A 14,319-nucleotide genomic window follows, 5' to 3' on the forward strand; every position below is an offset into this window, starting at 1 on the left:
TCATTCTGTAGTACTTTTAGTTAGTCTATAATAATGCATAATCTATAAAGGAGAGAGTCGCCTCCTATCTCCTATCAAATGTCCCCTGATCCTAAGATATCACTCTCTGGGGTGTCTTGTGTTGACATGGAGGATAAGGTTTGATGTTTCCTTATTGTGTCAGAATAGCAAGAGTATCAATTTCTAAATTTAGGCTTGTACTGTAATCAATAATCCTTTAAACTGTAATATCAAGAGCATCAGCGGACTGTACCAAGTGGACCATACCAAAGGGGTTGTACCTCGGGTGTGATTTTAAATGTATTTTACACATTCAAGATTAGAAAAAAAATGAAAGAAAAGGAAATTTAAAAAGAAATATGTGCTTTAGAGATAATAAAATGAACGTTTTGGCATTAATTGAAGCGAATATTGAGGAAAAGGGGGGGGGTTATGATGGTACGGTCCGTGTCGCATGCGCAGTCATGGAGGCAGGTCTGAACTGCGGGTAAACACTGGAAAAACACGGGGAAAAAACACGGGACACGGGACGGGGGGAGGCACACTGTGGACACACGGTACATCACGGCACTGGGCGTTTCATAAAAGCCAAAATGCCGCATGAAGCTTGTCCTTATCGGTCATGACTGCGCTACAGTGCCATAGTAGCTAGCCGTTAGTAGCTAGCTGTTAGCATGCTAGCTTTGGAGGGAGGAGGAGAAGCCACTAGCAGCGACTTTTCTCTGCTGCTTTGATCGGTTTGCTTTACGTCATTAGCTCAGTGATTCGCCCAGTGGTTTAGCCCGATGTCAGGTAGAGGTAAGAGCCCGCTTTGACAGTAACATTTATTAGAAATTTCAATTCAAAGCAGCAATTGTCGCTGTTTATTTCTGCAGAATAACATTAGCTCGCCCCGCGCCCGGCATCGGATTACCGCATTTATCACTGGTTTTCACTGTGCTCTGTTTGCCAGCGTCTTGACACATCTTTGGACGTGGACAACTGCATCATGCTACAGTAGAAGTTCAGATCGAGCAAATGAAATCACTGGTCCAGGATGCAGAGAAGGAGGGAGTCGATTCCGAGGAGCCGGTGTCAATGCCTTCTCCCTCGGCCTCTGTTTCTCCAGACGCTCCCAGTGTCACCATAACAGGACGAGATGCAAACACTCTGAGCACCTGTCGAAATAGAAGCAAAAGCAGAGGGAAACCAGCCAAAGAGGACAAAAACATATGTGTCAAACAGTATAAAGACCCGGCTTTGCACAGCTCTCTTCTGGGACCAAAACAAAACACACAAGACAATGAGAGAACTCTTCTGATCAGAGGTACTGAAAAAGTTCTCCATGGTAGATCCGAGCCCAATGGGAACTACATGAACAACCCCCATTTGAAAAACATTCAAGATCATGAAAATGGAATTAAACATCCACGGAAGAAGAAGCCAGTGACCGTGGACTCAGCCAAAGCCAAAACCTCACTGGAGGCTCTGAAAATCAGCATCAAACATCTCAAATGGAAAGAGGTTGGTCATGAAATGTTTGGTCATTACAACAATAGCAACATAAGGAGAGTTTATACCAGCTGAAAGTGTAAAAGGAGAGTTATATTGAAATTCAAACCATTTGGAAGCACTTTATCTTGTATTTCAGAGTGCATGGTGCAATATTATCAGGTAGTATTGCACCCAATTCCATAAATGATGATAATATTAAATGAATGAAGGTGTATATAGTTACTGGTGGCCTATGATGAAAGTTGTTCAGAATAAAACCCCAAAAACTTGAATCATTTATGTGCAAAGCTAATTGATCTTGCTTGCCACTAACTCAACCCGGTCGAGCGGTATGCACGCATGCAATTAATACCAGTTGCCTTCTATTATTACTCGAGTCTACATTATGCATGAGGCGTAACAGAGGTCAAAGCCGTGGGGTAAGTGAAGTAAACTCAAGTCATTGCCCTTGACAAAAAAAACAACGTCTTGCACACATCTCAAAGATCTGGTAATTCATAAAAGAAACATGAGCTGACACTGGGTTTGTTTGCCCTTGTCCATAACCACAGTGCGTCTGATGTTTATACGTTTCTATGAGAGCATCTGTGGGTCAACCAGTGTAACATACAGTCACACAGTTACTGCAAGGTAATCAGGTCATGGGTTCACTCCTGGCCAGGGCTGGACCAAAGATTTCAGCTTTTGTTTTATTCTAACTTTCATGGAGACATTGTACATATCATAACAGGTATAATATAATTTTAACACAATGTTTTTTCAGTGTTGGGGGTTCAAAAGGGTCAGCTCACTCGTGCAGCACATTTGGTTTGTACAACAGTCGGAAATGATTAGTGTTAAGCTCCTGTAATCCAGCAGACCCTTTAATCATTTGAGGTGTAACAGTCACTGCAGGGGTATCATAGGTAACAGATTGGAGTGTGTCTAATCTCATTTCTTAATGTCTAATAACATTGTTATGTTGATTGTTGTACAGTCAGTGATTGTAGTGCACTGATTAACACTTAAGCAGGTTCTCATTAAGTGTAAATAAATAATACTTCTAAATACAGGCTAAGTAGACTCTAAATCAGCGTCGTGACCTCTCGAATCGGTGCGAACAATTCATTTTACATACCCCTGTAAAATGATTATCAGGGCTGGTAGGATTTTCTACTTCAAAGGCTTTAGTCGTATCTCTTCTTGATCCAGCAGCTTATCACATTGAGTTGGCACACCTGACCTACCTATTTTGGCCAAGATTAACCCTGCTCTGTTTTGTCTTTGTAAAGTATCACTGTAAACACCTGAGTCACGCCAGATGGTTTACTTGTTTCTACTCAGTTTCCCATGGGACGACGAGCTGCCTGTGACATATATTGGCACGGTGTGTCTTTCCACGACAATGAAAATATTGTCTCTGGACAAGTCAACAAGTTTCCAGGTGAATCAGGTTAATTGTGTATATCCACGATTTTGTGCAAATTAATATGTTGTAAAGATTTCCCATTGTTCCCAGTCTAATGCTGTTGAATTTCTTTATTTGTTATTATATTTGAAATCGCAGGAATGGTTGAGATGCTGAGGAAGATCAGCATGAGCCGTGCTATGCGTACTATGCAGGAGCTGTTCCCAGAGGAGTATGATTTCTATCCCCGCTCTTGGATTTTACCTGAAGAGTACCAGCAGTTCACCACACAGGTTATCACACTAGGGAAAGGCACATCCTGTTATTTAAGTGTCAAATGCGTTTAATTTAAACGTTATCGGGAATTTGCCTGCTAGTTTAGGTGGGCCTATACAAATTTGTGATTTTAGTGAATAAAAAAAGCACCTGTATAAATCTGCCAAGCTGAAGCACTTAACATTTCATCTAAAAATATGAGAAAAATTAAAGCTATGATGTCATTACATCTTTTGAATGGATTGGAAGTATTGTGCACAGTGTGTCCCGTAGAGGGCATCACAATCTCATATTTCATCAGTGGTGGAACATAACCACAAAGTAAAAGCTGTAAAGTATTGCACTTAAGTGTACTTAAGAGATACCTAAAACTTGGACTTAAGTAAATCTTATAGTGGATACTTTTACTTTTCAGTCTTGAAAGTACAGATACCGTCTCTCAAATGTGAGGTATAAGTAAAAAGTATTTTTATTATTGGCTGAGACCTGCTGAAAAGGCTGAGAGGTTTATAACACATTTGTAATTTGAGCAAATATAAATATACAAATAAAAACAGCTAGGAAACATATTAAACTTTATTAGATCTCAAACTCTGTGTAAAATACTTTTACTTTTTACTCCAAATACATTTTTAAACTGGTACTTGAGAAAAATTTACTTGAGTATTTTTTTGCTCCTGTATCTGTACTTTTACTTTAGTAACAAAATTGAGTACCGTGCTTCTTCCACCACTGTATTTCATTTTGCAAGACATGATTCATCCTTCTGCTCTATTAAATTTATATGGAATCTATTAGTGATCGCATCGTGTTACATGTTTGTGCCAAATCATTCATACATTCCAGGTTTGTGTGAAAATATTCAAAATAAACATTATTCCAATTCTGATTTTTTTAGTTTTAATCTCTGCAGATTCGCATGGTGAAGGAGAGCGATGCCACGGTCAACCGCACCTTTATAGTTAAACCAGATGGGGGCTCTCAGGGAGACGGTATCTACCTCATCCGTGACCCCAGTGACCTGAAGCTTGTTGCTGGCTCACAGGCCAAACAGGGGGTAGTCCAGGAATACATTCATAAGCCATTACTCATCGACAAGCTGAAATTTGACATCCGCCTGTATGTGCTCATCAAGTCACTTGAACCACTGGAGATCTACATTGCCAAGGAAGGGCTGACACGCTTTTGCACTGAGCCTTACCAGGTAGTAGCTCTCTAACCCAAGACTCCTCCAAAATTATACTCCCCTACTTTTTATGTTTAATGTTTAATTTATTTTTAATTTGTCAGGAGCCAAGCCAGAAGAATTTGAGCCATGTCTTCATGCATTTGACAAATTACTCCCTTAATGTTCACAGTGGCAACTTTGTCCACTCCGACAGCCAGAGCACAGGTAGCAAGCGCAGTCTTTCCAGTGTGCTGTACAGGCTCGCTGCTAAAGGAGTGGACATCAAGAAGGTGTGGTCTGACATTATCGCATTAGTCATTAAGACTGTTATTGCTGTGGTGCCTGAACTGAAGGTCTACTATCAGGCAGAAATACCTCCTGGCAAACCTGGACCTACATGCTTTCAGGTCGGTTACACAGTTTTGTTTAGTTATTCCTTCACCTACAGAAAATATTAACTGTCTTTCTACAATTATTAGATATTAGGATTTGATATACTTCTGATGAAGAACTTGAAACCAATTCTGCTAGAAGTGAACTCTAATCCAAGCATGAGGATTGAGCATGAGCAAGAGGTAAAAGTTAATAAAACAGAGCAAAATGTACAAAAAGATTCACACTTAATGGTCCTATATTATGCAAAAGAGACTTTAAAAAAATATGCTTGAGATTGTGTAAATTATGCAACGTTGAGCATCAGTTACCCTCCACAGAGCTGAAAAAGCTATTTTTTTCACCATCATAAATCTTACAACACAACAGAAGCTAGCTATTGATTTGGCATAATTTGAACTGCGCCACACCTCAGTGTACTTGTAGATGTGAGTCTTTGCAACTTCGCTCTGAAAGCAGAGTGGCAAGACTTTTCCTGGTTTCCCCTGGTCCATATGCAGTGACTTAAGATTACAGACACTCATTAATATAAATATGTATATATAAATAAATAGATATATAATTTTTTTCTTAAATTCCTACACTGATTACTGTACATTAGCAATGTTTTTTAATGAAGACAATATAAACAAATCCTTCTATTTCACAGTGAGAAAAGTATTCAGACCCAGTAATTCTGATTGTTCCTTATTTTGTAAAGCCTCTCTATGAAAGTTTTTCATAACCATAGATACAAACCAAAAACAACCAAGGGATGGTTCTCCAACTAGAGTGATCAGAGAAGAGTGACCTTAGTGTGCGCAGTAAGCAGGAGTCTTTATGTAACTGAGTCCCGTTTGCCCCGGAGGCTCTGAGGAGCTCTTCTGTCACCATATGGCTACTGCTCAGCTCTCACCAAGGCCATTCTTCTCTGATGGCTTCATCTGACTTTAGAACCAGCTCTTGGTTATTTTTGGTTTGTTCCAATGGGAATGAGAGGCTTTCATGGAGAGGGAGGGATGGAGAGGGAGGGATGGAGAGGGAGGGATGGAGAGGGAGGGATGGAGAGGGAGAGGGAGGGATGGAGAGGGAGGGAGAGAGACCAGAGAAAATCACAGGGATCTGCAGTAAATTTCCTCTCATTAGATGTCTTTTTTTTTTTTTTTTTTTTTTTTGGCAAATCTTTCTAAAATTCATTTAAACAGTTTTCAATCATGGAGTAATCATTGTGAAATCTAAGGAATTAAAAAATCTATTTTAATGTCTGGCTACACTATAAAGTAATACAATTTTACCTGCTTGCTCTTTTTGTGGTCCAGGTCGCACCAGGTGTTTTTGAATATGTTCCCAGTCCTGTGGATGAAGAGGTGAAAGTGAATGTGATCAGAGACACACTGCGCCTTATGGATCCCAGCCGCAAGAAACCGCCAATGTAAAGTCACTCAGCTACACACATCTGCACACACACACACACACACCCCACACACATGCACACACACACACAGAAGTTTGACGTTTGGACTTTCATTTTTAAAGACATATCTCACTCCCCCATTCCCCTCAGCCCATCCCGTCTCAAAGCCCGTCTCCTCAGTCCTGAGCAGCTCTATAGAAGTCTGTTAAATGGGTTGTGGTGAGGACACACAGCAGACTATACATAAGTCTGATGGCTGAGGCAGTCTGGCTGAGTAGTAGCCCAAGTGCTGCCTGCTTATAAATCCTCTCCTCTACTCTTTGAGTTTTTTCCTGGACAGTTTTTCTTCCATGACAAAGGGATTTACCATTTCCCTCCCTCCCTCCTTGCCTCTCAATCTTTCCATTACTTTTTCAGTTGTGAAATATGCTTTTGTCTCAGGAATAACGTTCATGTTCTGGACCTGTTCTTTACATTGAATCCCTTTTTAGATTAAGTGGTGCTCCTTGGTCCTGCTTTGAACAACAGAAACACATAGTATTTGTGAAAATATATTGACTTTCACTACTGACAGTTATTTATTAGATGTTTGAATAATCTGTCCTTTTTAAATGCATTTTTTAAGTTAAAATATCTTCTAAGCCTCGTACTGCCAATTTGACAGCAATTGTTACTTTCTATGTTGCAAAGTCCAAATTAATTACAAATTGATATTTACTAAATATTGTCTTATTTCTTTTTATGTAATCATCTGAACTATGTTCTTTTTGTGAATTTTTTCCAGAAAAAAAATAATTTACTTACGACACTAATACCTTCCTGATGGAAGAAAAGTTAATTAACATTCATTTCAAAATATGAAATCCAAATTCAGACCAAACTGATCTGATCTGAGTATTCTTTGAGTAGAGGAAGTGTAAGTGTTTCAGACTTGGGTGATAAGTAGAAAAAACCATCTCAGTCGTCTAATTACATGGAGTGCATCTTTGTCCTGTGGGGACCGTGTGTTTGATGGATGACTCACGCTCTCGGCGGGCTCTGACTTCAGCAGTTATGAAAAGATGGCGTCAGTTCAAAATGGTGGTCATTCACTTTGTGCTTTTCTTGTGCCACACACCTGAACCACATCTTTTCATGAACCTGTCTCTGTTCAGCGCTCACCTTTCCCTCTTCATCTCCTTCATCCTCTTCATCATCGGTCCTGCTGCATGCCCCGTGTGCCGTGTGCGTACACAGGCCTCTCTGTGTGAGGCTGTCAGCAGCTGCAGCAGACGTGCCCGTCCTGTCTAAATAGATAGGGGTGATGTCCTTTTGAGCGCTCTGCTGTGGGATGAGTGATTCTGTTAAACCGTCAGCAGGGCGCTCTCACACTGCTCACTCATTTATGAAGAGGGAGAGCGCCCCACAACAGTCAGCAGCACTGTAAACCTGGAAGCATCTAAATGCACCTCCTGTTCAGTGTAGTGGAAGGTACAGACTCAAACTAAAGACATTTGGGTAAAACCTTGTTGGACACATTTTGGTCTGTGTTTATATTTGAAGAAAAAAAACAACTTTCTGCTTGATAACCATTGACATAAATATTTAATTAACAGTTTACATATCACTTTGTTTATATTATGTTTTTAAAAGTGGTAATTCTCTGCATTTTATTCTAGACAAATTAGAAATGTTTTAATTTAAATATCAGTTCAAGTGAAGGACAAAATGATCAGTATACACAGATTTTATGCATCACACAACATTACTCGCTGTCCTCTGCCAAGTCCTGAAGTAACTGCCAACTCATGGGAAAAGCACATTCATTCTCCTCTGATTGTGCACTCGGTAAAAGAGGCGACAAAAGCACATGTTGTTTGAAAGTTTATGGCAGTGTCATTCCCAGGTCTGAATTATAGGCTTTATCCTGGAAGAATTATGACTATATGTGTGCAGAGATGGAGGGCCAGTGTAACTATAAAGTATTTGTGTGTTTGTATTCAGAGCGCTGCCCAAACCTGGAGGAGAAGCTTCAGAAGAGATTTCTGCAGAGCCTGAGTCCCCTGTGCCCAGTCCAGAGGAGGCTCTGCCCTCTCTGTGTCTCAAACAGGTCTACCCCAAATACACCAAACAGTTCAACCATCTGCGTTTGGTGGAGCGCATCGCAGCCCTCTTCATCCGCTTCCTGGGGGTTAAAGGCAACATGCGCCTGGGCCCTACAGCCTTTAGGACCTTCATCAGGTAGGACTGTACTCACACATGTAATGTACTGTATCATTTGGAGTCATCCCCACTTACACCTTTCCCTTTTACACAGAACCTGCAAACTGAGCAACAGTAGTTTCACAATGGCTTCCGTCGACATTCTCTACATTGACATCACACGACGTTGGGCAGGAGCAGCGGCAGACTCCAGAGAAGCTGGTAACAAACTAAAACACGTTTAAAACAGGTGCCTGTTGTAAAGCAAGACTAGCTAAATATTTAAAGAACAGTGCAATTATTTGTGTAGCTAGTTTTAATAAAGGCTACATATAAACCCTAAAAATGCAGTATATTTTCATTCACACAGAGTAGTGTGGCAGCCAGTGCCCAGTGTGTGTCGTGTTTTGCAGGGATGGGTCTGCAGGCGTTCGTGGAGGCCTTCTTCTCACTGGCTGCGCGCAAGTTCAAGTCTCTGGCCCAGAGGCAACAGGTGGTGGCTCTGCTGGAGCTGTGTGAGCTGAGTGTGTGTGAAGAGCGACGCTCTGTGAGCTGCAGCCGCGCTCTGTCTGGAGGCTCCAGGACTCTGCCTCATACTGCACACCTGTCTCCTGTTCCTCTGAGGAGAGCAGTCAGCCAGGACCAGCGCCTTCACTACAGACTCAAAGCCCGTACCCTCCGGGTCAACGCAGACAACTGAGGGGCTGCCTTACACTGTGGCCAGAGAGGGGCATGATGGGAGGAGGAGGGTTGCATCCTGACTGAGTGAACAGTGCATGATTGTTCAGTGTTACAGGGTTGAAGGAGCAGGGAGTCAGATTTAAGGCCTGACCATAGACACTATGGCTCGTTTTACTGGGCAGCTATTGGCTTCCATCTACTGTATGTGCAAACACATCTACTTTATTGTGACTGAAAAACTAGCTTTACCACTGGCATTTATAAAGCACTAAGCAGTGTCAAGGATGTGTATTTACTTTAAAATTGCACTTGAGTTTTGTTTGCACAGGTTGAATGCAAGTGTGATTGGTTCATTCTGAGTGTTGTGTGTATTTATTGTTCTAGGATCTACTGGGAAAGACTCGGCGCAGCCAGTGGCTGAGCCGCACATCGCAGCTTCTTAAGCCCATTAGCTGTGAGTTAAGTGAATAAGTATTCAAATGGAAAAGGCCACTTATCCTATTTCAGTTCAGCAGCAATTCCAGTCAGGCAGCCTCCACCCGCAAGTGATGGATGGAAAGAATCTTAGGAAGTAAGTTGCCATTAGCAAACTAATTACTTGAGCAGTAAAAGCATGGTGCATAATTTCTTACATAATGGTCAAAGGATAAAAACTACATAGGTATTTAAGGTAAAACTAAGCTTAGTATGTACTCTTTCACTTATGCAAACACGTTTGTCAGATCACGTTTTAGTAAAGAACTTAAACATTAATCAGACACTGTAAGTGGCATATAAATGTATTCACAAAACTATAAATAAAATCATTGCTCTTTAAACTGTTTCTATTTTCATCCTTATAAAATGCTTCTTATTCCTTATGTAAAATGTCCATAATTGCATTAATGTAGTGAAATGTTTTTGTTGAGTGAGGGAGCTGCGTTGACTCGATGTTGTGAAGGCCACACTCCTCAGTGTTGGGAATAACAATCAGTATGTGGGTCAGGTCTTTGGACCCAAACTTCACCATATGTTCTCACACCCTGCCATCTAGGCCTGTGTGAGGCTTTAATGAAACACCCAAATTAGAGCTTCATTTACATTCCACAATGGCATAATAAAAGGAAAACCAGAGCAACCAGCTAAGCTTTAAAATAGCTAAATAAAACTTTAATAAGTCTAGTTGCAAATGTACATAAATTGCACAGCCACATTTTGTCAACACAAGTTCTGTACATTATTGTTTTGTCACTGTTGCCAAAGGAAGCAGAATCCAGCAAATACTTTATACTCTCAACATACTTACAAAAGTAATTTCTACAGGATCATAGAAAACACACAACATTTGTTACTTTATTGTTCAATTTGTTGGGTTGTCATGTGGATTTTAACCAGTGAGGAACTGTGGAGATGCCATTAACCGAGGCAATACGACGTGTGAAGTATTTTACTCAATATGGTAATTCAATGCAATTATTTTGGCCCATTTAATCGTCCATAAACATTTTATTTACAATGATAAGACCTGTGAGGACATCCATAGATCTACATCTTTAATTCAGGATGTTCTTCAGACATAATTCTAACTTTCAGTATGCATCTAATTTGTGGAAGTTTTTTTTTTTTTTCTTTTTTACAACAGTTCCTCAAAGTACACGTATGTTTTTAAAGTCCACAGTCACAACACTTTTTATGTGCTGTGCTACAAAATTGCCGTTTGCCAACTAGTACTGAACAGAAAAGTGCATAGAGCTAGAGTCAAAGAGGATTGTGCTTGCGAATCTCACTGTAACTGAAGCCCCTCGGACCACTGAAATCTATTCTTTAAAATATGAGTATCTGACTAATCTGTTTTTGGCTAGCGTAATACAGAAAGTGCCAACAGACTGAACAGGGAGGACACAGAAGGCTGACTAAATACAGTTCTACCCAATGAGAGCAGACCACTGACTGAGCTATTTATTTACAATATCCATAATGGTAACAGCAGAGGTTTAGGACAAAAACATTTACAAAAAGCTCTTGTTAACATTACATAAAAATAGTGTCAGCATTTTATTTATTTACACTTTCTCAGGCTGTCCAGTCGCTAGATACACTCTGTTAATCTTATATATATTTACTACATAAATTTGCAGCAAGCCATTTAGTTCATCATCGCTTTCCATCTCGCAATAAAATAAAGAGGGTGATATTTCACGCTGCTATTGGCTCTAAAACAATGAAGAAGCATGCAAAGCCTCACTTAGAAATAGAATTCAAATAAAATATACAAAATATAACCGTTAGAGGACAGGGAACCTCAAGGTAAGACCGTGTGTGAGTAAGAATCTTCACATTCAGAACTACTAGAGTATGGTACACCACTCAGGTCTAACAAAAACGACCACCTGCGTCACCGGGTGTGTTAATGTTGCACGAATATCTGCAACCAGGCTGTAGATTTTGCACGCAACCCATCAAAACTGATCAGAAAAAGGGAGACGTGGAAGCAGAGCAAACAAATTTCGATGTGGATAAAGGAGAGAAATGACAGTTCACAGTTTGCAGGATTAAACCAAACACTAAAACAACCAATTTTGCTTGTGGTCGTAATGTTATGGATGATCTGTGTGTGTGTTCAAAAGGAACTCGGTAGAAGAGTCACAGTAGGTAAATTGTCCCGAGTCCAGTGTACAGAATGAGTGTCTGTGGATACACGGTGGAGCTGGTGGAGCTGGTGGAGCATGGTACACCACACTCACAGCTCAAAGCCCCTGGACACGGTTAGATCTCTGTAAAACACATGGTACACAGTTTGTAAAGGGTTTTAAGTAGAACGTAGCGACACCGGTGCGTGGCTCTGCTGTTTTCTCCCAAAAAAACCCAAAAAAAAACACAACTCCAACCTCCATCTAGTCATTGGATTGCAACGGAAAAAACAAAAACCTACCACCTCACTTCGAAACTAAAGGGAGCCATTTTACATCTGACATTATCAAATATAGCTATATGAGTGTATAATCTATAGAAGAAAATGCATACATCTATAATAAAAGTTGTTTTTTTATAGAGTTATCACATAGATTTTAGTATACATTATGTGTGTACAACCAAATTTTACAAATCCACAGTATAAGTTGTGCCTTTCTTTTTCTTTTTTTTTTTGCAGAAGTAGAACGGGATTGTAGGTAAAGAGTGGTGTGTTTCTTAAGGCGTTTCATGTACCAATAGCTTTTCTTCACAAAGTGCACTAGATAGGGATGGAGAGAGGGAGAGAGAGCGAGAGAAAGAGAGGAAAGAGAGGAAAAAGAGGAGAGGGACACATCCAAGAAGTGACCAGAAGATTGTTTTTTGGATTATAAATATTTTAAGCTCCTATTTGGTTCTTAATAAACATTGAAAATAAAGCGCTAATCCTCTTAAAATAACAAAGAGATAATCCGGGATGGCGTTATAGTTGTTTAAGCCAAGTCCACTTCAGTCGAAACGGAGAGACGAGGGTTGCTAGGGGCGACCGGGGTCCGGCACTCAGATCAATAGTGGTTCGTCCCAACAGACAGGGTCCTGCTTTCTCCCAGTGTGTGTAACTGTAGTTTTTTATGTGTTATACTCTATGTACAAGCTCTCTCTTGAAGGCTGTCTGGTGATCTGTCAGTCATGCTTTTAAGTCCCGCCTCCTTCTCCAACTTTACCCTTCAAACAAATCCATAAAGTAAAAATGTCCGCCGGGTTTCCCCCAACAGCCACAATGCAAGTTTTTCTCTTACACTACATGCGTATCCCACATGCACTTAAACGTCTTTTAACAGTTGCTGCTGTTTCGAAACTCTCCGTTCTCCGTGATCTGGAGCTTGGTGGGGTTGGTCGGGGAGATGCCGTTCCGACTTTGCATGCTGTAGCGCTCCTTCAGTTGCGTCAGGGCGCTCATCAGCCTCGCGTTGGCTGCATCGAGAGACTGGATACGCTTCTCCTGTAACGCAAACAAAACAAAAAAAACAACTCGAGTTAAACGCCGAAAATAGGATCACACGTTTGTAAAGTCTGCTATAAATACAAGAAGAAAAAAACGCAGGGGGAGAAAAGTCCACAAATCTTGTCAGTAGCGGAGACAGAACTTGATGAAAAATGAATAAAACATGTCTGCGTCGTCAAGCAGGAGACACGACTGACAGCACAACTGTTCTAGAGAGAAAACCGTGCGTGAATGTACACTGAGGTGGGTAGAGTACCGTGACTTCAAAATAATATTACCCAAGAAGAAGAAGAAGTACAAAGTTGTGGTGAAAGAAACTACTCAAGTAAAAGTAACTCTAATAGTAACTGTCTGAAACATCTGATTTGTGATTTAATGTAAGTTGAAGGGCAAAACGTACGTAATATATACAATAAATCTGGTATATTCACAGGATAAACCGCGAAAAATCAGGAAAATAAATCAGATTTGAAGGAGCGGTGCAAAAGACACACGTCAAATTTGTCCCTTGTCGCCTTAGTCACAATGGGAAAGTAACCAAAACTTACTCAAAAGAACTGGATTCCTGTCAAATATATTACCCGAGAATAAAAAACGTAGTGTCTTAAAACTTTGTGAGGAAGTTAGTCGAGTAAAAACACAGAGGGACACTGTTGAACTGACCTGTGCATCAATGATTTTCTGTTTGGAGTCCACCACGGCCTGCATGTCTGAGTGATCCTTTTTCAGTTCCTCTTCCACCGACATGAGCCTGCAACAAAGTCCAAATGTCTTTTAAAAAGCCACGTATTGATTTGTGAGTAAAAGCTCTCTGCACTTGGAAATCACAGACGTTATATTGGAACATAAGATGAACTGTATTATCCAGAACTAGACTTTAACTTTGTGCTTTGTAGAGACCAAAAATAAGTGTTCTGCTCTATTTAGACCTGGTTTAGACCTGGTTTAGACCTGGTTTAGACCTGGTTTAGACCTGGTTTAGACCTGGTTTAGACCTGGTTTAGACCTGGTTTAGACCTGGTTTTGGACCTGGTTTTGGACCTGGTTTTGGACCTAGTTTAGACCTAGTTTAGACCTGGTTTAGACCTGGTTTAGACCTGGTTTAGACCTGGTTTAGACCTGGTTTAGATCTGGTTTTGGACCTGGTTTAGACCTGGTTTTGGACCTGGTTTAGACGTGGTTTAGACCTGGTTTAGACCGGGTTTAGACCTGGTTTAGACCTGGTTTTGGACCTGGTTTTGGACCTGGTTTTGAACCTAGTTTTGAACCTGGTTTTGGACCTGTTTTTTGTTTCAGACCTGGTTTCAGACCTGGTTTTAGACCTGGATTTTGTTTTAGACCTGGTTTTAGACCTGGTTTTAGACCTGGTTTTAGACCTGGTTTTAGACCTGGTTTTAGACCTGGTTTTAGAC

General features: G+C 40.6%; 2 protein-coding genes across 9 annotated transcripts in view; one reads left to right on the forward strand and one right to left on the reverse strand.

Annotated features, from left to right (window-relative positions):
- Positions 1 to 458: 458 nt before the first annotated feature.
- On the forward strand, positions 459 to 9,788 carry ttll11 (tubulin tyrosine ligase-like family, member 11). The gene is made up of 11 exons (XM_033990040.2): positions 459 to 798; positions 876 to 1,503; positions 2,818 to 2,917; positions 3,041 to 3,174; positions 4,071 to 4,361; positions 4,448 to 4,732; positions 4,805 to 4,900; positions 6,017 to 6,129; positions 8,095 to 8,331; positions 8,408 to 8,514; positions 8,706 to 9,788. Exons 2-11 carry the CDS (start codon positions 1,018 to 1,020, stop codon positions 8,990 to 8,992), a joined length of 2,136 nt encoding a protein of 711 aa, XP_033845931.2. The 5' UTR covers positions 459 to 798; positions 876 to 1,017; the 3' UTR covers positions 8,993 to 9,788.
- A 307-nt stretch (positions 9,789 to 10,095) lies between these two features.
- The window catches only part of dab2ipb (DAB2 interacting protein b), a 93,333-nt gene continuing 89,109 nt past the window's right edge, over positions 10,096 to 14,319 (reverse strand). For all 8 annotated transcript variants that reach the window (XM_033990159.2, XM_033990154.2, XM_033990156.2 and 5 more), the window contains 2 exons: positions 13,571 to 13,658; positions 10,096 to 12,904 (listed from right to left, as the gene is read on the reverse strand). In XM_033990159.2, the coding sequence (XP_033846050.1) occupies positions 12,737 to 12,904; positions 13,571 to 13,658 (256 nt within the window). In that variant the 3' untranslated portion in view covers positions 10,096 to 12,736. The remainder of the gene's footprint in view (positions 12,905 to 13,570; positions 13,659 to 14,319) is intronic.

The sequence above is a fragment of the Periophthalmus magnuspinnatus genome, chromosome 23 (assembly GCF_009829125.3).
Source record: "Periophthalmus magnuspinnatus isolate fPerMag1 chromosome 23, fPerMag1.2.pri, whole genome shotgun sequence".
NCBI lineage: Eukaryota > Metazoa > Chordata > Actinopteri > Gobiiformes > Gobiidae > Periophthalmus > Periophthalmus magnuspinnatus.

Bases quoted from the DNA above. Each gene is read 5' to 3' on its own strand.
- ttll11 (XM_033990040.2), top strand. From the start codon at position 1,018: ATGAAATCACTGGTCCAGGATGCAGAGAAGGAGGGAGTCGATTCCGAG. The intron at 2,918-3,040 runs GTGAATCAGGTT...TTGAAATCGCAG, and splicing joins ACAAGTCAACAAGTTTCCAG to GAATGGTTGAGATGCTGAGG. The intron at 4,362-4,447 runs GTAGTAGCTCTC...TTAATTTGTCAG, and splicing joins TTTGCACTGAGCCTTACCAG to GAGCCAAGCCAGAAGAATTT.